This window comes from Rhinolophus sinicus, linkage group LG07 (genome assembly GCF_036562045.2).
Source record: "Rhinolophus sinicus isolate RSC01 linkage group LG07, ASM3656204v1, whole genome shotgun sequence".
Lineage (NCBI taxonomy): Eukaryota > Metazoa > Chordata > Mammalia > Chiroptera > Rhinolophidae > Rhinolophus > Rhinolophus sinicus.
Genome location: NC_133757.1, coordinates 49,764,751 through 49,791,847, shown reverse-complemented (window position 1 = coordinate 49,791,847; position 27,097 = coordinate 49,764,751). Strand labels below are relative to the sequence as shown.

Below are 27,097 nucleotides of genomic sequence, written 5' to 3'. Positions count from 1 at the left end.
TAATATTAGTTTTGGGTGTACAACATAATGAGTTGATATTTGTGTATGTATTGCAAAATGAGGTTTTAGAAAATTTATATTGTCATCATTGTTTCTGTAGATTCCAGATTCCTGGATGGTTTGTTTGTTTTTGTTTTAAACAAACTGTTTCTTTGGTTGATTTATTTTTTCTTTTCCTTCTCCACACTTTGTTTTTCAGTACAGCTAACTGAAAGGGAAAATTGCCAGTCTTCACTTCTTCCTTCAGCAGGCATAAGTTTCAGGTTTTATTATTGCAGTAAAAGGGCTCTATGGTGTGTGTGTGTGTGTGTGTGTGTGTGTGTGTGTGTGTGTGTGTGTGTGTTGAGAAAGTGAACCATGGACGTAGCTGATGGATGAAGGAATGTTTCAGAGTGTCAGAAAGTTGAGTCCTATAAGATATTGACGTGCTTTTCCATAGCATCTTCATTTAGCACTAATATGTACGAAAGTTCTGTGTTGAGCCTAACATTTCTGTGAGGTGATTCTTGTTCCTACAGAATCATGTTTACTGTTAGAGACTTGTGTAACTTAAATTAATTTTACATTCTCACCCAGATCATTTAAAATACCTAACTCTGTTCTCTGCTGAACAGAGTTAGCTGAAGTGTGAACTTTCCTCATTTATTCTGTCAGTAATGTCACTTTGAGGTATGAAAGTGTATCTTTTCTAGACATGAACGTTAATCTCTACTGTATTTTGGCAGTCGTCCTGGTGTCTTCAATGCAGAACTTTCAATCTGATTCATTTCATCAAAAGATATGTATGGGGATGTTTCAAAAATTATTTGGCATAATTAAAGCCTAAGATATTGTTGCAGTTTTAGAAGTACCGTAGTTGTGTAGTAAAAATTATATTTTCCGTAGCTTATTCCATTCCTCAGCTTATTCTATTCCTCAGATAAAATGACAAAGCAAAAAAATGACAAAGTCTTCTAAGATAATGCATTCAGCCGAACTCTTTTGTAAAGAATGCTTAGCTTTTTCCTACCCTAAGTAAATCTTCTTCTTTGGAGCCTTTCTTGAGCCCTTTCCACTTTCTAACCTAAGGTAATATTTCATTTTGAATTCTTGTTAATATGTTCTTGTAGCTCTTTCCTGCTTTGCATTGTTGTTATTTCAATAGTTGTTTTGTGTTCACTACCAAATTATAAGATATTTGTGGGTAGACTGTATCTTGTTCATTTTTGTGCCTCTTGCAATGCCCTCACAATACCTTGCTCAATAATGACTTGAATGAAATAATGGCAGTTGGACATTTTGGATTATGTGCAGTTTGCTTAAACCAATGAGGCTAATGTAGGATGTTATATCATTAATAACCACTCAGGATGGCTTTCTTCTAACAAAAAATACAAAATACTTTTACATTTTGTTTTTCTGAAATGAACTCTTAAAACCAGAAAGGACTTAAAAAAATAAGTACCGCCTGTGCTCTGTATCTCCTAGAATACAGTCTCAGGTAAGGCTTTTACTAGTCACATAGTTGGCTAGTAGTAGAGCTAGAAAGAGAACCTAAGTTTCCTGTATCTACTCTAGTGAAACTGAACAGTAACAGTTGTTACTGCTGTTAGTGATAACTTCAAATTCATTCATTGGCACTGAGGAGACTAAGAAGCCTAAAAGAAGTTGACAGGTACATGTTCAAATGATTTCATAGAAAAGGTACTATAATAGTGGTGCAGAATGTTAATTCTACAGGAATTCAGAGGAAGAAATCAAGAATGATAATGATTTTACATAACTTTTATGGATGGGGTAGAATTTTATTTGAACCTTAAGGAAGGGCTGGTCCAGGGAATAGTACAGAAATAGTTTGTCATGTTAAGACATTTGGAAACAGTGATAAAATCAAGCCAGAAACTTGACTATCCTCAATTACAGTCTAATAGCCTATCTATTGTATTTATTATATATATTCACCCTATTTATAATTATTTAGCATTATTCAACTTATAATATTTCTATTTAAATCAATACATATGTGAATGTGTTTAATGCCCAAAGTATTGTGTTAGGCTTTGTGTATTGTGTTAGACTCAGTACTCATGTTTCAGCTTTTGTGCAGATACCTAAGCACGGTTTAGTGAGTTCTATGGGTATATAAACTATGAACATGAAATTAATTGTGAAACTATGTTTGTTGTAATAATTCTTATAGTCTGCACAAGGAATAACTTGGCCGACTAATCTGAAGCTACTTAAATCTGTTCTCAGAAGTCCATATATCTTAAATACAGCAATAGCAGATACTCATTTCTTTTCTATTCTGTGTTCATGGCAACTATTGTTTTCATATATTGCACATGTTTTGGGGATAACACACACCCTTTGCAGAGAAGCATTGCAAATATCAGTGAAATAAATACACTTGTTTATGTTTACATGCTGCCTAGTGTTTACTTAATAAGTTGTTCTAGGTTGTAGCTTTAGTAAAGCAGATTAAGGAAAAGTATATCCATCTGTATTGTGAAACACTGAAGTACTCATGTCATTATACTGTAGTAGAATTGGACGTACTGTGATTTTTAATATGGATATTTGACATACTATTTACCATTGTAATTCATTCAGAATTTCAATTTTCATTCTTTTTTTCTGTTTTCAAAAGGGTAAATATGATGGCAGAATGATGTGTAATCTTTTTTTCCAGTGGTGTGTGAAGATGAAACACTTCTGGGATATTTTTGAAAATTTTGTTGCTGTTTAAATTAAATCATTCTTTTCAATAATATAATGACTAGATAATCAACTCAAGTATTTTGAAAGTATAACCAGTCATTAGAACGAAAAACAGTGGATGAAAAAAAATCTTCCCAGTCAGCTCTGGTGGAGCTCAGTCAAATAGAATTGGAAAAGTATTGAAACGGTTCAGACTGAAAGTTTTAGACTTTTTGGTTGTTTAATAAAAAACATTCAACTCAAAAATAGCATTGTATGAAAGTGTTAATATTACATCTGGCCAGAACATGTTTTATCTAAAACAAATCTAGATGAAAAGAATGCCCTTTTTTATTACAAGGAAAGAAAAGTGAAACCTCAGGGCTGGGAATATGACTGGAAAAAATGAAAACAAATACAGCTCAATATGTTAGAAGCCCTCAGAACAACAGCGATGAACTCTTAAAAAAATAAAGATTATCCAACTCATTTACTATAGGGGATCAGAAAGGCGTTCCCTTATATACTGCTGGTGGGTGTGTAAATTGGAATGTCAATATTGAAGGTTAATTTGGCATTATCTATCAAAATTAAAATGATCACACTACTTTTAACCCAGCAGTTTAATTTCTAGATATCTGTCCCACAGGTACACTTGAATAAAAATGAGTTAAAATAAATGCACAGGGAAAAAAACTCTGCAGCTGTATTTGTAATGGCACAGTATGGAAACAGTTGTATGGTATTGCCAAATAGTTAAATTGTCAACAGTCATAGAATGAAATACTCTATAGTAGTTAAAAAGAAAGAGGTAGATCTGTATATCTATCCCTTGATGGAATGATTTTAAGTTGTATTAAGTTTAATAAAATTGCAAATGTAGTATGTAGTATGATTCCATGATATAAAATAAGGGGTAATGTAAAGCACCCCAAATGATGAATATGTGAATATACATGTGTATATGTAATATTATTTGTATGTAAATGAATAGAACGATATCAAGACAGATACATACAGACATCTTTCTGCGGTTACTTCTAGGGAAAGTGGTGGGATTTCAGATGTATGAAAATGAAGACAGTTTCTGTACAATAACATTTTCAACTATAAAAATGTATTCCTCTATTATGTATAACAAAAATGCAAGCAGTCTTGCTTGTTCCACACTGAAATCTGTATAAAGCCCAGCAAATCAATATTCCCATCATTTTCCCTTCTCTAGATTCTTCATTTATTGCCTTCCCCTAACTCGATTATACCAGGACAGAAGGAAAGTGAGTGTGGTTCCCTAGGTTCAATGACCCTGAGTATTTAAAACTTTTGGGAAATTCTCACTGGCATCTGCTCCAGGAGTGGAGTTTGAATGAAATGGCAAAGCAGAGGGACAAGATGTCAACATGGTCCAAAGTCTGACCCTTGAGCCTTGGAAGTCCCCAAATGGATCTGATCAGTGCCTTGGAATTGATAGGATGCAGAGAAGCTTCTTTAGGCTGACTGATAGGGAGATTGAAATTACAAACCAGATTGACAATTTATTAATTTACCATGAGAAATATAGCTAGCATAAGATACTCCTGTCTTCTTATCAGCATGTTTTCTCTTTGAAGACAATCTACATAGGAAGCTGAATTATAAATTATAAAATTAGTTAGTGAGCATGGAAATAGACTAAAGGAGAGTTATTCTAGAATATAGGCATACCTTGGAGATATTGCAGGTTTGGTTCCACACCACTGCAATAAAGCGAACGTCACAATAAAGTGAGTCACACACGTGTGTTTTTTCCCCAGTGCATATGAAAGTTATGTTTACACGATACTGTAGTCTAGTAAGTGTGCAATAGCATTATGATTAAAAAACAGTGTACATACCTTGAATAAAAAATACTTTATTGCCAAAAAAAAAAAAATGCTAACCACCATCTGAGCTCTTTCAGTGAGTTGTAATCTTTTTCCTGGTGGAGGGTTTTTGCCTCAGTAATCACTGACCATGGTGACGGTTGCTGAAGGTTGGGATGGCAATTTCTTAAACTAAGACAGAATGAAGTTTGCTGCATCAATCGACTCTTCCTTTCATGAGTGGTTTCTCTGTAGCATGCGATGCTGTTTGATAGCATTGATCCACAGTAGAGCTTCTTGGAAAATGGAATTAGTCCTCTCAGACCCTGCCACTGCTTTATCAACTAAATTTATATAATATTCTAAGTCATTTGTTGTTATTTCGACATTCTTCACAACATACCAGAAGTAGATTTCATCTCAAAAAACCACTTTTTTTGCCATCCATAAGAAGCAACTCCTCAGGTTAAAAGTTTTATCATGAGATTGTGGCAATTCAATCACATCTTCAGGCTCCACTGCTAATTCTAGTTCTCTTGCTATTTCCACCACATCTGCAGTTATTTCAAGCTCCACTGAAGTCTTGAACCTTTTAGAATCATCTATGAGGGTTGGAATCAGCTTCTTCCAAACTGCTATAATGTTACTTTTTTGACCTCTTCCCATGAATCACAAATATTCTTAATGGCATCCAGAATAGTGAATCTTTTCCAGAAGATTTTCACTTTACTTTGCCCAGATCCATCGCTGGAATCATTATATATGGCATCTATAGCCTTATGAAATGTATTTCTTAAATAGAAAGACTTGAACGTCGAAATAACTCCTTGATCCATGGACTGTGTTAGCAGGAATGAAAATAACATTAATCTCGATGCACATCTCCATCAGAGCTCTTGGGTGACCAGGTATTGTTAATGAGAAGTAATATTTTGGAAGGAATCTTTCTTTTTTGAGCAGTAAATTCAACAGTGGGCTTATCATATTCAGTAAACCATGTGTAAACAGATGTGCTGCTGTTGTTCCATTTACAGAGCACAAGCAGAGCAGATTTAGCATAATTCTAAAGGGTCCTAGGATTTTTCAGAATGATATCATTTTCAGAATGAAAAAAAAGTTAGCTTCAACTTAAAGTCACCAGGTGCATTAGCCCCTAACAAGAGAGTCAGCCTGTCCTTTGAAGCTTTGAAGCCAGGCATTGACTTCTCTCTGTGGAAGTCCTAGATGGCACTTCTTCCAATAGAAGACTGTTTCATCTACATTGCAAGTCTGTTGTTTAGTGTGGCAACCTTCATTAATTATCTTAGCTAGATCTTCTGGATAACTTGCTTCAGCTCCTATGTCAGTTCTGTTTAACTGAGGTCTAAGTTTTGTTGGTGGCCAAATTTGGGTAGATCTCAGAAATATACCTTGGCCTCAGAATTAGTAGATACTGCTTTAAACAATAGTGCTGGGTAATAGATGGTAATAGTACAACAGAGATTTATTAGACGTGTCAGGATTGGAAGACCCAAGCAGTCCTTTTTTTAAATGTGCAATTGTCAGAGGTCAAAAATACGAAGGGATAAAGCTCATAGAAAATTGCAAGCAGGTAATTTTAAGTCAGGATCAGGATAAGGCCTGGAATTCTAATAGTTTGGTAAGTTGAATAAGAATGTGCTAATAATAAAAGTTTTGGGATATGAATTTGACTTAAATAAGGCTTATCTTTGGAGGGAACCTTGTCATGATATGGGTTGGTTGCTGAAATGTTGTGCCTGAACCTACTAGTAGGGCTGGTAAATGACAGTTCCTGACTAAGGAAAATGAAGCATCAACCTCTGGGCCTGCCTTTATTTTTCTTTAAATGAAAAATAATTAAATGAAATCTTCCCAGAGCATCACTAAATTTTATTTGCATCATCTCAATGTTATTGGCATGCACATATTGCCTTATATTTTGCCTTTAAAATTCAATGAAAATTCTCATGAAATACTGTATATTTGTTTGCATGGATAAATACCTAAGCATAGTTTTAAATATGAAATGGTATATTGTAAAAATCTCCTTTTATCTTACCCATCTCCAATCCCAACCAGCACCACTGCTATTACTTTTTGTGTGTGTCCTACACTTAATGCATGCCTGTTTCCTTTTTTCACATAAAAGGTAGCATGCTATATATGATAGTCCACACCTTGCTATTTTTTAATTTTTTTCAAAGTACACAGTGCAACTATATTACATTATATTATAAATCTGGTAATTCCTTTGGCATTATTATTTAATGACATGCCTTTACAAAAACTAGAAAGCACAGGTAACTAAATTCAACAGAAGTAAACTTAATTCAGGGATCAGTGTAATTCACCAATGTGAACTTTATTTTCAAGGGATTAATGATTCATCCAGGTTAGATCAATTATTGAGTCAGCTCTTCTGACTAGAGAGTGTTATAATCATATTTTATTTATATATATGTATATATATGTATGTATGTGTGTATATATATATATATATATATATATATATATATATATATACACATACATATATATATATACACTTTTTTTTTTTGGTCTCCCCTTCCGCCTTCCCCACACACACACTCCAGTTCCAGCCGTTGTTTCTCAGTCTAGTTGTATAAGACACAGCTCCCTGGCCCATGCTGGTATTACGAACTTTGCGCTCCCCCCAGCTGAGGCAGTCGGTCACCGGTTTTTGGTCAGCCTCTCACACAGCAGCTCACAGCAGCTCTCGCCGGCTGCCGGCCACTCATGCTGGCTGCCTGCCGGCCGCGCCGGCCACTCCTGGGCAGCCGCAGGCAGCGCAAAGCAGACCATGCAAACCTCCGGCTGCTCACAGCAGCCCAGCTCCAGGGAGAGCCGTTGTTCACAATCTTAGCCATAGAGGGCGCAGCTCATTGGCCCATGTGGGAATCAAACCAGCGACCTCGGCGTTAGGAGCATAGCACTCCAACCACCTGAGCCACTGGGCCAGCCCAATCATATTATATTTAACAAATAAATTCTGAAACATAGGTAGAGGGAGGAAATATCTGCTGTCCTCTTCTGCATCAAATCAGAACAGCAGATACAGTGCCTCACAGTTAGCATATATATTTACATATATAACATATATTTTTAATTCCTGGCCTTGTTTTAATCAGTTATAGGTTAGAGATTTTACAACTATTGATATTTCTGAAAGGACATTATCTCATCTTGCCTCTATCAAATGTCTTCGTTAATATTTTTTTTACAGTTGACATTCAATATAATTTTATATTAGTTACAGGTGTACAGCGTAATGGTTAGGCATTTATATACTTTGTGCAGTGATCCCCCTGATTAGTACCCACCTGGCACTATACATAGCTGTTGCAACATTATTGACTATATTCTCTATGGTGTACTTTACACCCCATAACTATTTTGTAACTACCAATTTATATTTCTTAATCCTTTCACCTTTTTCACCTAACTCCACAATCCGTCTCCAGTTTGGCAACCATCAGTTTGTTCTGTGTATCTGAGTCTGTATTTGTTTTGTTTGTTCATGTATTTTGTTCTTTAGATTCCACATGTAAGTGAGATCATACGGTATTTGTCTTTCTCAGTCTGACATTTCACTTAGTGTAATACCCTCTGGTTCCATCTATGTTGTCACAAATGGTAGCATTTCAATACCTTGCTATTTTTAGATAACAGTATTTCTTGAAACTCTTTTGAAATCTATACATAGTTTTTTCACTCCTTTTTTATTGCTACATGCTATTGCCTTACATATACAGAAGGTGCTAAAAAATGTATACACATTTTAAAAAAGGAAAACTGTATTAAAATTGTAATACTCAATATGTACCAATAACAAAAGATGAATACAAGTCATGTTTGACTTCTGCAATCACAAGAGGTGCTCAAAGTGGTTACCATAAGCATCCAGACACTTTTGATTACGGCGAACTACTGCTTAAGCAACGTTGACCAAAGCATCCACTTGTATACATTTTTTTGGCACACCCGGGATTTATCATAATTTGACCAGTCCTTTCTTGGTGAACACTAGGGTGGTGGGGTGGGTTTTAGTTTTTTTTCTGTTACAAAGCATGGTGAAATAAATAACTGTGGGTGTATAATTTAACAGGTGTACAAAATATCGGTAGGTTATTTTGTCAGAAGTGGAATTGCTGGGTCAATGTATGCACTTTATATGGGTCATTTGGGTGGATGTTGGTCCATCTTGCCCTCCATAGGTTGTACCAATCTATACCTCCTCAGCAGTGCTATTTCTACAGCATTGCCAACAAGTACATTTTCAAACTTTGGGATTTTTGCCAGCTTGATAATGAAAAGCTGTATCTCAGTATAGTTTTAATTTGTATTCTCATTATGAGTGAGAATAAGTATCTTTTCAAAGCCATTCTTACTCCTTTTTACAACTTTCTTTTTATATCTTTAGCCCGACTTTCTGTTGGTTTGTGAAATATTAGGTTGTTGCAAAAGTAATTGCGGTTTAAAAGATTAAAAATAATTGCAAAAACCGCAATTACTTTTGCACCAACCTAATAATATTTTATGATTATCATTTTTAATATTTGTATTACATTGTATTATGTTATCATATCATTGTTTATCTTTCTATAGTTGGGCATTGGATGTCCTTTTGGCACATGTCTATTATATTTATTTTGCTGAGAACGGTTATAAAAAGTTTTTTTCTCCTTTAGGTTATTTATTTGGGCATCAAGAATTCTAGGATCTATTGTAGGTTTTTGTACTAATTAGCTATGAGTAAACCACATAAGTTATCTGGATCTCAGTTCCTTCATCTGTAAAATAAGGATATTGAATTAAATGATATCCTAGTTCTGTGACCGTTTGAAATTTATCAAAAGCAATACATTGTTTAATAGTCCTAAAATAATAGCTACAGAAGCACAGCAATGATATACTGTTACAGGTTTTTTAAAACAAACAAAAAAACCTATTCTGTTTCTTTTTTGGATAGATAATGCTTTTCTTTGGTAACAAAATTATCTTTCACTTGCCTCCCTTGACATTTCTTGGTTAGAAATACCTCTTCATCTTGTTTCAATTCACATTAAAGCTATTTTTTAGAGGCATGCCTTTGTATATGTGTGGTTGGAGGCTGTTAGGAAAGAAAAATGCTCTGCTTTTGATTTAATTTAATCCAAGTCATAAATGTGCATGTTAATCTTCATGACTGCATAACTCCTGCCAGTTCACCCAATTTTCTAGATTCAGTTGGAAAGCCAATCTAAAATCTGTTTAAATTGTCTCTCTTCAAAAATTAACACACTCAGCTAGTTACACTATTTCTTCACTGCAGAGCTAGGGATTAAATTATAATAGAACCTGTTCTCAGTCCGGTTGTTTTTCTCTGTTTACTTGGCATCTGTAAAAATGGCTCTAGAAAAGATGAACAGATATATCTTTTGATATGTACTATCAGGAATGAAATTAGAATCAGTGGTGAAATGAGATGTAGACAGTAACAATTAAATTACAATATTGAAATGTAGGTGGAATGTTAGTAAAACTGTGGCCTTCCAAAGTTTAACGTCCTCTAGAGCCATAGCACACAGACATAGATTCTCAAAACTAATAAATCTTGAATATATATGTTCTTAGTCCCTCCCCCCAAGCAAACTAGATTAAAATTTTCCATACAGTTTTCACCAGAGATATGAGAGCACTAAAGAAATAAAGAAACCCTAGAACACATCCGGACAATTCTCTCTTTTTATTGAGAGTAAAGTCTTCCCTAAGGAGGGGAGATGAGCTTCCTTTGTGCACAGCTGTTCAGTAGTGGAGTTGAGACTAAATGTTGGGTCACTGGATTCCTAGTCCATTTCACTTTCTACCATCATATTTAATGTTAATGTTTTAATCTCTTTCTTCTGTTTATCTTCCACATCCCACATCTCCTATGAAATTAGATAGTGATAGTTGAACATCGATATCTGTGGTGTTGTTCCTCTTTGGAAATTTTATCTTATTTTATTTTTGGTTTCTATACTTATCATCCTCATCTGGGCACTCAGCACCCAATACTTAGTTACCTTCTGGCTGTACTCACTACTGCCCTCTTAGCTCTTTCTGCCTTTGCTTCTTTTCAGTTTATTCCATTCATTGCTGGTAGATAGATTGATATTCTTTTAAAAATGTTTTCATAATGTTCTTTTTCTACTTAAGGACTTTGGTGGCTTCCTGTTGTATATGTGATCAAAATTCTCAGCCCAGCATTCAAAGGATCTTTTCAAGTGATCACGGCTTACCTGTTTGATCACATGTCTGTTTATTCTCCATATCTGATCTTCCATCCTTACATACCCCTTGCCTGTTCCAGCATGTGAATTGCTTATTTGTCTTTCACATACAAAATTTTCAAGTGCCGTTTTCTTTCTGTTGTCAGTAATGAATAATGTTTTCCCCAGATGTGTATGTTTCAGTTGTAGTCATTTTTGTTATAGACAAAAGCGTGCTATGTATGTGAATGCACTTGTGGGTTTGGAAAATGTTAATTTAAAAATGAATTAGAAACTGACAGGAAGAAAATACAGTGGATAGCCTTCTTGGTCCTGGATTTTACTAGACTATATGCAGTAAAATAAGGTGATTTCTGGGATTGGGGAGGGATGTAAGAATTGTTTTTCTGAAGCTTAGGTGATTGGAAACAGGAGAAGAAAAAAATAATTCTTTTCCACTTTGTCTACAACCGCAGGATTTAGCTTCAACTTTGAAATTGGACGTGGGTTGAATGAAGGAGATTAAGAGAAAGGTTTACTTAAGGGATTATAGGTATAGGTCCCGGAGAAGAGTCAGTAACTGGCTTAGTGATGTTAAGAGACCACTAAGTAGCCAACTTGACTTGAACCCAAACAATAAAAGACAGTTTCCTTAATACACTGGAGCTGGGAAGTATATTTAATGTTAGGAGCCAGTACCTGTATAATTTGTACTTTGATGTTTTTCATGTAAAAGTAATAAAATAGTTAAATATTTTAAGCATCTCTAAGGTAACAGGCCCTGTACTGGACTATGTGTTTACAAAGAGGGGAAAAAAATAATTTGGGCTTTAAAAGAAGCTCAGAGCCAAGTGGGGAGGCAAACTTATATATGAACAAATATGTTAATTGCCGTAGGAAGATCTGTACAAAGTGCAAGATCATTTAAATTAGGCAGCAGTGAACTATGCTTTGAGAAAATCAAAGGGAAGGAACATGGATATTTTGATTTGAAAGCCATGTAACCAGGAACAAATGCCCCTTTCTCCTTCATTCCGTCTGCCTGGTGGAATGGATCTGCGGGACCATACTCTGGCCTGAAGATCGTTGTCTAGAAGGAAAGTGTCATCTTCTATTGATTCTCTGGACAGAGGTGCCAGAGAGGATCCCAAATCTTTTGGGGTGCCCCTGGCATTTCTCTCTCTTAATCAAAATTATGCACCATTCCGAGGCACAAGACTAAACAAAAGCCTTAGCTGACTGACCCAGTCTTGCCCTGGTCTTTCTTGTATTTTTAATTCTCTAACATCCATACTCTAATATTTTTATACTTATTCAGGATGGAAATGTATCACTTCAAAAATGTTTCATATGTATTTTTCCCAATTAGAATGTAAAACTAAGTCTTGGCCTTTTAAGTCTCACATAGGGCTGAGTAGGTGAACTTAATTAATTTTTGTTGAATGAGAGCTCCCCAGTAATTCTCTTAGGTGTTGAATTAGCTTTTGCTACGGCCCGCAAACAACCCCCACACTTCAGGGGCTTACAATAACAAACATCTATTCCTCACCGGCATTGGGTAGGTTGGTTGTGCTCTGCTGGCTCAGCTGGTTATAAGTACAAAACAAAAGAATCTGGTGGGGAGGAGGGCTTTTGTGGTCTAGGAGTGAAAGGGATTTAATTAAAATCTAAATTACTTTAACAAAAGCAGTATCAGCATTACAGGGTAGGGGGTAGCCAAGTGTCCTAGTTAAAAAAACGTGGGCTCTAGAGTCAGTCCGCTCTTGGTTCAGATTCTGGACCCAGCACTTCCTAGCTGCATAGCCTTGAGCAAATATCTGTATTTCCGTGTCCACAGCTGTACAATGGATGTGCCACTTATCAAACTGTTGCTTTTCGGCTCTAAATCCATTTTTCTTTGTCCTGTTTGGGATACTGGAAATGTCTCTCCTGCCAGCTATTGTTAAGCTTTGTCAGTAGAGGGACTGGTGAGGGAAGGGGTTTTCTTCCTGATTCTAGTGTGCTCTTTGCTGCTGCTGTTGTAGCAGGCAGTGGCCATGGCATGTGGGACTCAGGGGCTCTCAGCTCCTGGGGAGTTTTAGTGGCAACACTCCACATGCACTTCCCCAATGAGCTCCATACTGGGCATCCTTTCGCATGGGCCCCTTCCCGAGTTCTGCTGAAATGAGTTCTCCTAGTAGATGGCTTTACTGTGAATTCTGTTGGTGTGGCACTTTAGTAAATTCCTCGGATAACCATGGCTGTGGCCTCACCACAAGGCCTGAATCTCCGCTTTGCTCGAGAGGCCGCTTAGTAGATTTACTTTCTCGTTGCTCTGCGTCAGCCCTCAAAGTAGTGGCTGCTCCCAATATCTGCTGTCTGTTTACCCCTTAGCACTCAGACCCCTGTTGTAATTAATTATACTATAGATTAAATTTTCCTTGTTCAAATGTGGTTTCTGGTCTTCCAATTATGCCTTGACTGACGTACCAGGTATATGAGTAGTGCTCTTCTCATACGAGTGTTCTGAGGAGTAAATGGAATAATACATGGTATTGCAAAGTGTTTAGCACAGTGTCTGCCATTTGTATTTGTTGGTGAAGATGATACTATCATCACCATCATCATCATCACTGTCGCGACCAGTAGTTAGGAGTAACATTTCTACTTTTTTCCCATAGGATGTTTCGTCTTAACTCATTTTCTGCATTGGCAAAACTGGCTCTGGGCTCTCGATGGAGCCATGGAGGGTCACAGCCCACCCAGATCAGGCGACGACTAATGATGGCGGCTTTCCTGGGAGCGTCTGCAGTAACCGCAAGTACCGGTCTTTTGTGGAAGAGGTGAGTGTTAGCGGAGCATCCTGTTCCTGCATATACTTTTATTCTTCCAGTTGTTTCTGTTATCGAAAAGGAATTGACTTCTGACTTAACTTTTGTATCAGAATTTCTTGTCAAGATCCTTTGGCATTGATAATATTTGTCTATGAAATAAGATGTTTCAAAGAATTCAGCTATCATGTCAAAGCAACAAATAGGAGGTATTCTGCTTCAGGGTCTGCCTCTTTCCTTTGCTGAACATTTTAACCAATGTAAGAATTTTAATAAATTTATCATAAATAATATAATAAATGTGTTTAATAATTTAAATTTTAGCAAGTAAAATTCAGTGGTTTTAAGTATATTCCCAAAGTTGTGCAATCATCACCACTCTCTAATTCCTGAAAATTTTCATGATTTCATAAGAAACTCCATGCCATGTAGAAGTCACCTCCCACTTTCTCCATAACACCCAGCCCTAGGCAACCACTAATCTTTCTGTCCGTAGATTTGCCTATTCTGAACACTTCATATAAATGGAATCTTATAATATGTGGTCTTTTGTGTCTGGCTTTATTCACTCAGCATAATGTTTCATGATTATTCTATGTTGTATCATGAATCACTACTTCATTTCTTTTTCTGGCCAGATTATCTTCTGTTGTGTGGAGTGTATATCACATTTTGCTTATTGATGTATCTGGTGATGACTATTTAGGTTACCTCTAATTTTTGGCTGTTATGAGTATTGTTGCTATGAATATTTATGTACAAGTTTTTGGGTGGAGTGTGTTTTCATTTCTGAGGGATATATATCTAGGCATGAAATTTCTGGATCATATGGTAACTGTTTAACTACTTGAGGAACTGCTGAGCTGTTCTCTACTCCCACCAGTAGTATATGAGTGTGTGTGCTTGTGAGTGTGTGCGTGTGTGCACACGTGCTTAGGTTTCCTCATCTGTAAAATGGGAACAATGATAGCACCTAATAAGGTTCTTATGAAGATTAAATGAATTCTTATTTGTTAAGTGCTTAGAACAGTACCTGGTACATAACTTTGTAAAATAAATGTTTTGTGTAGAAAGTACTTGGCACATAGTAAGCTATCAATAAATGTTACCTATTATTATTGTGTATAATATGAGGGTGAGCAATGGTGCAGAAAGCAGAAGAAAGAATATTAGCAGAAAAGACTGACTTTTCAAAAAAAGTTGAGGTCATGATATAAAAGATCTTACATATTGTACTAAGGAGTTGAAGTTTGAATGGTGATCTAAGAAGTTTTGAAGCAAGAGATTGATAATAGACACGTTTTATAACAATGGGATAAACTGGAGTGGGGAGAAGCTACTGACAAGACACTAATACTGGTTTGAGATGATAATGAGGGTATATAGGACCCTTAGAAAGGAGTGACTGGGCTTGGAAAAATTTCCAGGGAAAATGAACAGGTAGAGAGACAGAGACAGAGATATAAAGAGCTCTAGACTGAGGGACAAAGGAGAGGAAGAGAGGGAGGTAAGAAAGAAGGAAAGGAAGAGTAGGAAATGCATTTTTTGTCCTTTAATGTAATAGTAAATGCTCAGCAGTTTCTTCAGGAATGCTTCCCTACAGTGGAAGTGCAGGGCCCCATGCAGGTGCATTTCAAATTGCCTTTTGGCCTAGTCTCACATCAAAGAAGATAACAGATTGTACTTGAAGAAATGAGAAGTTGTTTCATGGTTTGAATGTTTAAGAAGTTATTATTCTTCATTTGACAAAATCCAGCAACCATTTATGATTAAAAAAAAAACCTGAGCAAAGTGGGAATAGAAGGAACATACCTCAACATAATAAAGGCCATATATGACAAACTGACAATTAGTATCATACTCAGTGGGGAAAAGCTAAGTGTTTCCCTTAAGCTCAGGAAAAAGACACGGATGCCACCCTTACCGCTTTTATTCAACATAGTATTGGAAGTCCTAGCTACAGCAATCAGACAAGAAAAAGAAACAAAATGCATCCAAATTGGAAAAGAAGAAGTAAAATTGTCTTTATTTGCCGATGACATGATGCTATACGAGGTTGGACAATTAAGTTTGTAAACTTGTTGCAACAATGTTGCTAACTTTTTTTGATACCAGAGGGATTATTCATTACGAATTTGTACCAACTGGACAAGCAGTTAACCAAGTTTACTGTTTGGAAGTGCTGAAAAGCTGCATGAAAAAGTTAGACGACCTGAACTTTTCACCAACAATTCATGGCTCTTGCATCATGACAATGCAGACAGCTGTGAGGGAGTTTTTAGATGTGAAAAGATGCTCAACATCACTAATCATGAGAGAAATGAAAATTAATACCACAGTAAGATAGCACCTCATACCTGTCAGAATGGCTATCATCAATAAATCAACAAATAAGTGTTGGTAAGGACTTGGAGAAAAGGGAACCCTCATGTACTATTGGTGGAATTGCAAATTGGTGCAGCCACTATGGAAAACAGTATAGAGGTTCCTCAAAAAATTAAAAATAGAACTACCGTATCACCCAGCAACCCTACTTCTGGATATTTATCCAAAGAAATCTAAAACAAATTGGAAAAGTAAACCCCTGTGTTCACTGCAGCATTATTGCCAATAGCCAAGACATAGAAGCAACCTAAGTGCCCATGGGTAGACAAATGGATAAAGATGTGGTACATACATATAGTAGACTGTTACTCGACCATAAAGAAAGAATGAAATCTTACCATTTGCTACAGCAATGGATGAACTTAGAGGGTATTACGCTAAGTGAAATAACTCAGACAGAAGTGCAAGTATCAAATGATTTTGCTTACATGTGGAATCTAAAACACAAAATAAACGAACGAACAAAATAGAAAAAAACTCATAGGTACAGAGAACAAACTGATGGTTGCCAGATGGGAATAGGGTTGGGGAAATGAGTTAAAAAGGTGAAAGGATTAAGAAGTACAAATTGCCAGTTATAAAAATAATCATGGGGATGTAAACTATGGTTTAGGGAATATAGTCAATAATATTGTAATAATTATGTATGGTGTCAGATGAATATTAGACTTATTGGGGTGATCACTTCATGAAGTACATAAATAAGTACTATGTTATACACCTGAAATTAATATAATATTGTATGTCAACTGTAATTGAAAAAAATAAAAAACCCTGCAAGATACCAAGACCTACTGTAATGGCTAAAATCAGAAAGATGACTATACCAAGTGTTTGCAAGAATGTAGAGGAAATGTTTATACACTGATAGTGGCAATGTGAAAAAGTTTAAGCCCTTTGGAAAACCATTTGACAGTTAAATGTACATTTCATAACAACAGTTGAGTAGGTAAACTGTGATATACCCATACAGTGGAATACTACTAATCAATAAAAGAAATGAACTATTCATATGTGCTACAACATGGATGAATCTCAAAATAATTATGCTGAGTAAAATAATCCATTAAAAAAGAGTACATACTGTGTGATTCTATTTCTGTCAAATTCTAGAAAATGCAAACTAATCTACAGTGACTGAAAGCAGATCAATGGCTGCCTGGGGATGAGAAGGGCCATATGGATATGTTCATTTTCTTGATTTTGGTGACAATTTCACATATTTCAAACTTATCAAACTGATGGTTGCCAGATGGGAGAGGGGTTGGGTGAAAAAGTTGAAGGAATTAAGAAGTACAAATTGGTAGTTACAAAATAATCATGGGGATGTACAGTATAGTATATTCAATGATATTATAACTGTATAGTGCCAAGTAGGTACTAGATTTATTGGGGGAGTCACGTTGTAAATTACATAAATGTCTAACCACTATGCTGTACACCTGTAACTAATATAATATTGAATGTCAACTGTAATTGAAAATGAATGAATGAATGATTTAATTTTTTTTAAAAAATTATTTCCTTTCTTCCCCAGTCAGTTTGCTTCTACTGTTTTTGTTAAATGCTGATGAACAAGTTGGATTATTTTATCTTTTTTAATTTGTGTTTTACTGCTTTTTGTAGTATTATTCCCAGAAAAAGAAAAATAAGATTGTTTGAAGTGTTATGTAAAAGAAACATTCACATTTTTGTTGGTACAGCATTTGTAAATTTTTAGCCCCAAAACATCCAAAACAGAAAATTCACATGTTGACACCATATCCCTTATATAGGATTTTTCTAATGCATACGCTTTTGTCAAAGATTCTAATTTCATGACTGTTTCAAAGTTGTAAATAGAGTAAGCACCAGGGTTTTGGTGCTCTAAGACTGTTCGTCTTATGCCTTTGCTGTGTCATATAAGAAGTTATAATGGATGAACTATAATTATTCTCAAGTTTTGAACAAAAAGTAAAACTTGGTGAAATTTTCATGTTTCTGCTGAGGTCAAAATTAATAGCAAAGGAACTCTAAAGTAATTAAAAGTTATCTTGTCAGTGGATATAGACATAGGGTTTGCCATTTAATTTTGAAATTTTTTCCATCCTCTTTTTTTGAATTGCTAAATGAGCAGAAATAAATTTTTTCCTAAGAAGTGAGACTTAATGTTCTTTTAAAAAGAGGGCACTGTATAATTTTTAATATATTTTTAATTTAAAACTTTAAATTCATAAATTTAAATTATAAAAAAGCAATATGTGATCTAAAAAAAGTCTAATACAGAAATAAAGAGTAAAAATCCCTTTTCTGTCCCAATCCCTTTTCCTTTACAAAAAATAAATACTGTATATTTAATGTGTGTTGTTACAGATAGTTTTGAGATATGTAGGTGAACAAGAATGTATATAATTTGTAATGTTTGTTGGCAAACAAAAATGAATATGTTTTGGGTTATACTGTATATATGTAAAGACCAGGTATACTACCTAAATTCACTAACATAAATTGACTTAAATATAATCCTCAGGAACTATAGTAGAATACTGTTAGGAAGGCACATTGTCACGGCTACTGGGAATGGATCCTGTCTGAAAACATTTTCATTTTGCCTTCACTTTTGAAGGATATTTTCACTGGATATAGAATTCTAGATTGACTATTTTCTTTGTAGCACTTTAAGGGTGTCATTGAATTGTCTTTAGCTTTGTTTGGGTTTTACTTTTTTCAACTTAGTATCCTCATTATATCCAAATGTCCTTTTTTATTTTGGTAACATATACATAGCATAAAATTTACCATCTTAACTATTTTTAAGTTCTGTGACATTAAGAACATTTACATTATTGTGCCACCATTACCACCATCCATCTCCAGAACTTTTTTCATCATCCCAAACTGAAACTCAGTTCCCATTAAACAATAATTTTCCAATCCCCTCTCCTCCTATCCCCTGGTATTCTACTCCCCTCCATTCCTTGGGATTCTAGTCTATGAATTTGACTATTCTAGTACCTGTATAAGTAGAATAATGCAATATTTGTCCTTTTGTTTCTGGCTTATTTCACTTAGCATAATTTCAAGGTTCATCAATGTTGTAGCATGTGTCATAATTTCCTTCCTTTTAAAAGCTGAATAGCTTTCTGTTGTATATATACCATTTTGTTTATGCATTCATCTGCCAATGAATACTTGGGTTGTTTCCACCTTTTGACTTTTGTGAATAATGCTTCTATAAACATTTATGCACAAATATCTCTTTGAGTCTATGCCTCTTTGTTGGTTTTGTGTGTGTGTGTGTGTGTGTGTGTTTGTGTGTGTGTGTGTTTTGTCCAATAATTTTTAAAGAGGCTACTGCTTTTTTATTGTGGTAAAATATATGTAACATGAAATTTTCCATTTTTTTAGATTTTTAAAATATAGCTAACATACAATATTATCTTAGTTTCAGTTGTACACCATAGTTACTCGATATTTATATACTAAAGAAGTGTTCACCATGATAAGTCCAGGAACCATCTGATACCATACCATGCTATCACAATATTATTGACTATATTCCCTATGTTGTGCATTACATCCCATGACTTCTTTGTTTTATACCTGGAAATTTGAATCTCTTATTCCCTTCACCTTCCCCCCGCCCCTTTTTTAATTTTCCAATTATATTGGACATTCAATTTTTTTATATGAATTTCAGGGGTAGAGCATAGTGGTAAGAGATTTATATAGTTTAAGAAGTGATCCCCTGACTAGTACTCACCTGGCATTAGACATTGTTATTATCATCTTATTGACTATATTCCCTATGCTTTACTTGCATCCCATGATTATTTTGTAACTACCAATTTGTACTTCTTATTCTCTTTACACTTTTCACCCAACCCTCCTTGTACCTAACACCCCAATAAATCTAGTACCCATCTGACATCATACATAGTTATTAAAATATTATTGACTATATTCTTTATGCTTTGCTTTACATCCCCATGACTACTTTGTAACAACCAATTTGCACTTCTTAATCCCTTCCCCTTTTTCATCTACCCCCTAACCAACCCCATCTGGCAACCATCAAAATGTTCTATGTATTTATGAGTTTATATCTGTTTTGTTTGTTTGCTTTGTTCTTTAGATTTCACATATAAGTGAAATCACACTGCATCTGTCTTTCGCTGTTCGACATACTCTACTTAGCACAATACCATACCACCACAGATGGCAAGAACCCATTCCGTTACATGACTGAGCAATATTCCATTGTATATATGTACCACCTCCTCTTTATCATTGATCCATCAACAGACATCCAGGTTGCTTCTACATTGTGGCCATTGTAAACAGTGCTGCAGTGAACATCTGAATGTACATGTCCCCTCAAAGTATTAGGTTGGTACAAAAGTAATTGCAGTTTTTGCAATTGTTTTTAACCTTTTAAACCATAACTGCTTTTGTACCAACCTAGTAGCATTTTGGGTTTCTTCAGATAAAAACCTAGAAATGGGATTATTGAGTCTTTCTTTGTCTCTTGTTATAGCCTTTCTTTTAAAGTCTATTTTGTCTGGAATAAGTATTACTAATACAGCTTTTTTTTTTCATTTTCATGAAATATCTTTTTATCATAACCTTTAATCCCAGTCTCTGTGTCTTTTCATCTGTTGTCAATCTCTTGTAGACAGCATATGTAAGGGGCTTCTTTTTCCTACCCATTTTGTCACCCTGTGTTTGATTGGAGCATTTATGCCATTTACATTTAAAGTAATTGTTGATAGATATATAATATAGTTATTGCCATTTTATTATTCATAATTTTTATCTTTTTTTTTTTTGGTCTTCAAGAAGTCTATTTAACGTTCCTTGTAATACTGGTTTTGTGATGATGAACTCTTTTAGTTTTTTTCTTGTCTGGGAAGCTCTTTATCTGTCCTTCAATTCTAAATGATAGCTTTGCTAGGTAGAGTAATCTTGGTTGTAGGTCCTTTATTTTCATCACTTTCAATATTTCTTGCCAATCCCTCTGGCCTGCAAAGTTTCTGTTGAGAAATCAGCTGTCAATCTTATGGGAGCTCCCTTGTAGGTAACTAACTGCTTTTCTCTTGATGCTTTTAAGATTCTTTCTTTGTCTTTAACCTTCGGCATTTTAATTATGTGTTGGTGTGGGCCTGTTTGGGTTCATCTTTTTTGGGGCTGTCTGCACCTCCTTGCCTTGTATGTCTATTTTCTTCACCAGGTTAGGAAAGTTTTCCGTCATTATTCCTTCAAATAGGTTTTCAATTCCTTGTTCTCTCTCTTCTCCTTGTGATACTTCTATTGATGCAAATGTTATGCTTGATGTTGTCCCAGAAGGCACTTAAACTCTCCTCATTATTTTGGATTTTTTTTTTTCTTTTTGCATTGAGTATTTTCTACTATCTTATACAGTAGTACCTCATTTTTCGAATGTCACTGTTGACGAACATTTTGGTTTACAAACACTGGAAATTTTATGGATCTATGGTATCATTAGATAGTAAAATTCATGCTAAATTTCTGTTTTAGGGGTTGATTTTAAAGGTCTGGAATGAATTAATCCATTTTGCATTACTGTCTGTGGGGAATCCGTACCTCGGTTTTCGAATGTTTCAGAACTCGAATGGTCTTCCAGAACAGATTACGTGAGAAAACCAAGGTACCACTGTATTTCAAATCACTGATACAGTCCTCTGCTTTATCTTGTCTGCTGTTGATTCCATCTAGTGTAGTCTTCATTTCAGTTATTCTATTTTTCATTTCTGACTGGTTATTTTTTGTGTTTCTTATCTTCATTTTTATGTTTCTATCTCTTTGTTAAAGTTCTTCCTGAGATCATGGAGCATCCTATAATCAGTGTTTTGCACATCAATGGGAGGGATTGACCCTCAGGCTGATTGGTTGTGAGGACTGTCTGTGACTACAGTGGAGGAGCTGTTGTGCAGGATCTACCTTATGGAGCAGGATTTACTTTAGCAGGGCTCCGGTACCTATCCAGTCTGCCCTTTGGGTGTATCATTCTTGGAGGTGGCTGGGTAGTACTCTAACTCAATCCAAAGGTGGCCACCAGGCATGCCGGCAAGGGGCCCTGCCACAGGCCAAGTTCAGCTGTAGCCAATGTCCTGCCTGGTGGCCACCTGGCATAAGCCACAAAACAATCCTCAGATGGCCACAACCCACTGCTGGGCTTGGAGGTGTCTTGAGGCCAAGCCGTGAACCGAGGCCTGCTACCACTAGTGCAGTGCTTGGGGCTCCTCAGCAAGAGGTATGCGACACACCAAAGCCAGATACTGCTTGTTTGGATTTTGTGAACCTTTGAGAGATTTTATGAAAGTCTGCAGCATGAGCCAGGACAGACCATTTGTATGGAAAAGCCACTGAAAGTGGTTTGGGTGTGCCTGAAAGTTGGGTGGGGCAGTGTTAGCTAGGTTGATGGAGACTTAGATATGGCAGCCACCTGTTTCTACACGGTGAGAGGGGGAAGAGCTCAACAAAAAAACAATGAGTTCTAGCAATTCTTCCAGTACTTCTGTCTGGGAGAAAGCTGACCCTCCGGCCCTTGCCCTGACGCCAGAAAACTCATTTCCTCCCCATGTGTCCCTGGCGCCTTTCAAGCTGCTGCTCCAGTGCTGGAGCTCAGAGCTAGTGAGTGTGTTGGCGAGTAAGTCCATGTGTGGGCCCTTTAGCAAGAACCCCTAGGACTCTAGCTGCCCTCCATCTCATTCAGCCATAATCTCTGCTGGTTTTCACAGACAGAAGTTGTGGGGTCTTCTGTCCCTGGCACTGGAACCCTGGGATGGGGAACCTGGTGTGGGGCTGGGACCCCTTGCTCCTTCAGGGGGACCTCTGCAGCAGAGATATCCCTCCCGATTTTTAACAGTCACACGCGGGTGCAGGAGCAGCCCAATCTGTGTCTGTGCCCCTCCCAGCAGTCTCAATGTGGGTTCTTCTCTGTGTCCTTAGTTGTAGGACTTCAGTTCAGCTAGACTTTAGGTGACTCTCAGTGATGGTTGTTTTGTAGTTTCGTTGTAATTTTGATGTGGTCATGATAGAAAGCAAGCACAGCATTTACCTACTCTGCTATCTTTACTAAAAATCAATATTTACCATTTTAAGTATATATACTTCAGTGATTTTACGTACATTCACATTGCACAGCCATTACCACTCTCTATCTCCAGAACTTTTTCATCTTTCCAAATTTAAATTCTGTACCCATTAAACAGTAACTCTTCATTCCTCCCTCCCCCTGGCCTCTGGTAACCACCATTCTATTGTGTTTCTCTATGAATTTGACTACTCTGTGCACCTCATATAAGTGGATCCATACATTTGACTTTTTATGTTTTGCTTATTTCACTTAGGAAAATATATATCTTCAAGGTTCATCCTTATTGTAGCATATGTCAGAAATTTTTTTTATATTGTGTACCCAGTGACTTATTTTTGTAAAGGTCTGCGGTTTTTTTTTGGTTTTTGGTTTTGTTTTTGTGTTTTTTAAGGAGGGTGCAGTTTGCAGCGGCCCATGTGGGGATCGAACTGGCAACCTTCGTGTTACCACACCACACTCTAACCATCTGAGCTAACCGGTCACCCCTGTAAAGTTCTTTTTATCCTTGGTCTTTTAATGTGTGTTACAGAATTTAAAGTGATTTACACATCATCGTTATAGTATAACAGTATTCTGTATTTGTCTGTGTATTTACCTTCACCTGTGAGCTTTATAAACCTTCATATGTTTTCATGTTGTAGTGTAGTTTTTTTCTGTTTGTTTAGCATTTTTTCTAATGCAGGTTTAGTGGTGATGAACTCCCTTAGCATTTGTTTATCTGGGAATGTCTTTATTTCTCCTTGATTTTTAAAGGATAGTTTTTACTGAGCACTTTCTATGTATTTTCTTGTTCCTTTATGGCCTGCAAGATTTCTGCTGAGAAATCTCGTAGTCTTATGGGGCTCGCTTGTACATGATGAATTGCTTTTCTCCCCCTGCTTTTAAAATTCTCCCTTTGTCTTTGACTTGACATTTCATTATAATTGTCTCCATGTGGATTTCTTTGGGTTTCTCCTATTGGGAGTCTTTTGGGCTTCTTCAGTCTGGATGTCCATTAACTTCCCCAGATTCAGGAAGTTTGGGGTCGCAGTTTCTCTAAATAAATGTTCTACCCCTTTCACTCTCTGCTTTCTTTTTTTTCTTTTTTTTTGGGGGGGGGAATTTCCACAATGTTTGTATTGGTCTTCTTGATTTTGTTCCATAAATCCCTTGGGCAAGATTTCTTCACTTTCTTTTGTGTTTGTTCCTTTGACTGTATATCTATGAGATGTGACAAGTTTGCAAACTTGTTGCAACGATGTTGCTAACCTTTTTTTTATATCAGAGGAATTATTCATTATGAATTTATACCAACTGGACAAACAGTTAACCAAGTTTACTATTTGTAAGTGCTGAAAAGGCTGCATGGAAAAGTTAGATGAAAATGACCTGAACTGTTTGCCAACAATTCATGGCTTTTGCATCACAACAATGTACCAGCTCACACGGCGTTGTCTGTGAGGGAGTTTTTAGCCAGTAAACAAATAACTGTATTGGAACACCTTCCCTACTCACCTGATCAGGCCCCCAGTGAATTCTTTCTTTACCCCAAGATAAAGGAAAAAATATTGAAGACATTTTGATGACAGTCAGGACATCAAGGGTAATACAATGACAGCTCTGATGGCCATTCCAGAAAAAGAGTTCCAAAATTGCTTTGCAGGGTGGACTAGGTGTTGGCGTTGGTGCATAGCATCCCAAGGGGAGTACTTTGAAGGTGACCTTAGTGATATTCAGCAATTAGGTATGTAGCACTTATTCTAGGATGAGTTTGCGAACTTAATTGTCTGACCTTGTATTTTTGAGTTCGTCAATTCTTTCTTCTACTTGATCAAGTCTGCTGTTGAAACCTCCGTAGTTAATTCTTCAGGTCAGTAATTGTATTCTTCAGCACTAGAATTTCCATATATTTCTTTTTTATATTTTTTCTATCTTAATACTTGTTTTTTTAATGTATCATTTTCTTGAGCTTGCAGAGCTCCTTTATGATCGGTATTTTGATTTATTTTCCAGGTAATTAATATGCCTGTTTCTTTAGGACCATTTCTGAAGATTTATTTTGTTCCTTTGGGCTACATTTCTTTGTTTCTTCATGTGTTTTATAACTTTATGTTGAGATCCGTGTTTTCAAAGAATCAGCCACATGCCCCAGTCTTTACAGACTGCCATCATACAGGGGAACACCCTCCGCAATCAGCCCAACTATAGATTCTGAGTGCCTCTGAAACTTTTTTGGGGAGGGTACAACTTCTCTGGGCCTGTGTGGGCCGTTTCTCAATTAGAGAGACTAGCCAGTTCCTTTTTCAGGAGTTTGTAATCTCTTGCTCTCCCTGGTGTTTATCTGCGGCACTGCAAGTTCTCTGGTCTGATAATACCAAGAGTAGGGTGGCTTGTTGCTGTATGCCAGCTTCCCATCAGCACCCAAAGTCAAGTGAGACAGACACCAATCCTTCAGGCAGCCCTCTGAAGAGCTAGAATGCTAGACACACATTCCACCTTTTTCCCTCCCATCTGAAGGAGAAGGCTCAAGTTGTGTGCCTTTTCCCAATTACTCCAAGCCGTGTCAGCTGCAGCAAGCCACCTCCTGTTCTACTTTGTTCTCAGTGCCCCCCAGGCATGCAAACTGTGCCATTTCTATCAGTGCTCCAGGCGAGTTAAACAGAAACCAGTCCCTTGGGCAGCCTCTGAATAGACAGAACGTTGGACATCCATTCCACTCTTCTCTTTTCCTCCCTTGGGAGAAGTTGCTAGCTGGGGCGTTCTCTCCCTGTGCTGAGCTGTGCCTGCTTGTGGGATGGGCTGACATAAATCAAGTGAAATTGCTCCTCTTACTCATTTCAGTGTTTCTGTTCCTTTCATTGTGCTTGCCTGGTGTACTGCAACTTCTTAACTGGATTTGGGAAATTTCATAAAGTTATTTTGATCTGTAAGTCTTTGTTAAATCAGTGTTTCTGTGGGTGCAAAGCCTGCGACTTCCTATTCCACCATATTACTAACATCTGTCTAATAATGATGGCATTGGATGTTTTACATTGTGACTGTTACATTGTTGAATGTCTGGTTTTTGTTGTTTTTCTTTAAAAGTATTGATTATCCTATTGTCAGGCACTAAATTTATTGAAGAACCTGCTTGATCTTCCAAAGGTTTATTGGTTGGTTTTAAAGCATGGTTTAGAGTATCTTTTGTTCTAGGATTAATTTAGCCCTACTAAAACATGACCCTCAGACAGTATTCTACAATCTATCAAAACTTGAATATTTTCGGCTCGTGAATTCTAGAAATTATTTGCCCTACAACTCCTTGGTAATTGTTCTTTGCCGTGTTTTGAATAGTTTAATCTTAAGAATGCACTGCTTATTGTTAACTTATGAAGAGATCCCATGTAGATTCGAAGAATTTTTTCTTTGTTAACTTCTTTCTCTCTGGTCCTCTTCCCCACCAATTCCAGTCACCTCAGTTTCTCCAAACTTTGATCTGTCTTCTCAGTTTAGCACAATTACTGTATTTTGCTTGGGATCCTCCTGCTCATGATCTGGAAAATGTCTCCAAACAGACCTTCATGTCAATTACGTGCCTCACTTTTCTCAGAGTTGCTATCTGTTGTTCAGTATTTAAAAGCATTTGTTCCAAATATTTTGTCCAATTTCCTGTATTTTTTCCCTCTGTGGAAAGGCAAGTCTCGTGTAGTTATGCCATTGTGGTTGGAAACAGAAGTCCTTTTTCCATACATCATTGTATTTCATCAGTTCTGTAATGTTTAATCATTGTTATATCATTATTGCAATGGCTTCAACTATCAGGAATAAAATAGGAAAAAACAAAGTGACTCTTGTAAGCATGCAAGCCCGAAGGTGGTAAAAGTTGCATGGATGTGATAGCGTATAACCCATCAACTATGCATGAGCGTCATTCAGAATATTATGGATAGCAGCCATAAGTTTTTCAGAAGTAATTATAATGCTCCTTAATTGATTGAACTGCTAATACAATGTGGTTAGGAGAGTTTCTGTTATACCAGATGACACTGAATGTCTATAGATTTTCTTTTTTAA

At 36.4% G+C, this 27,097-nt stretch overlaps 1 protein-coding gene across 2 annotated transcripts in view; it reads left to right on the top strand.

Annotated features, from left to right (window-relative positions):
• MICU1 (mitochondrial calcium uptake 1) overlaps window positions 1-27,097 on the top strand; it is a 180,341-nt gene that overhangs the window by 21,796 nt on the left and 131,448 nt on the right. For both annotated transcript variants that reach the window (XM_019745859.2, XM_074339573.1), the window contains exon 2: window positions 13,432-13,593. In XM_019745859.2, the coding sequence (XP_019601418.1) occupies window positions 13,433-13,593 (161 nt within the window). In that variant the 5' untranslated portion in view covers window position 13,432. The remainder of the gene's footprint in view (window positions 1-13,431; window positions 13,594-27,097) is intronic.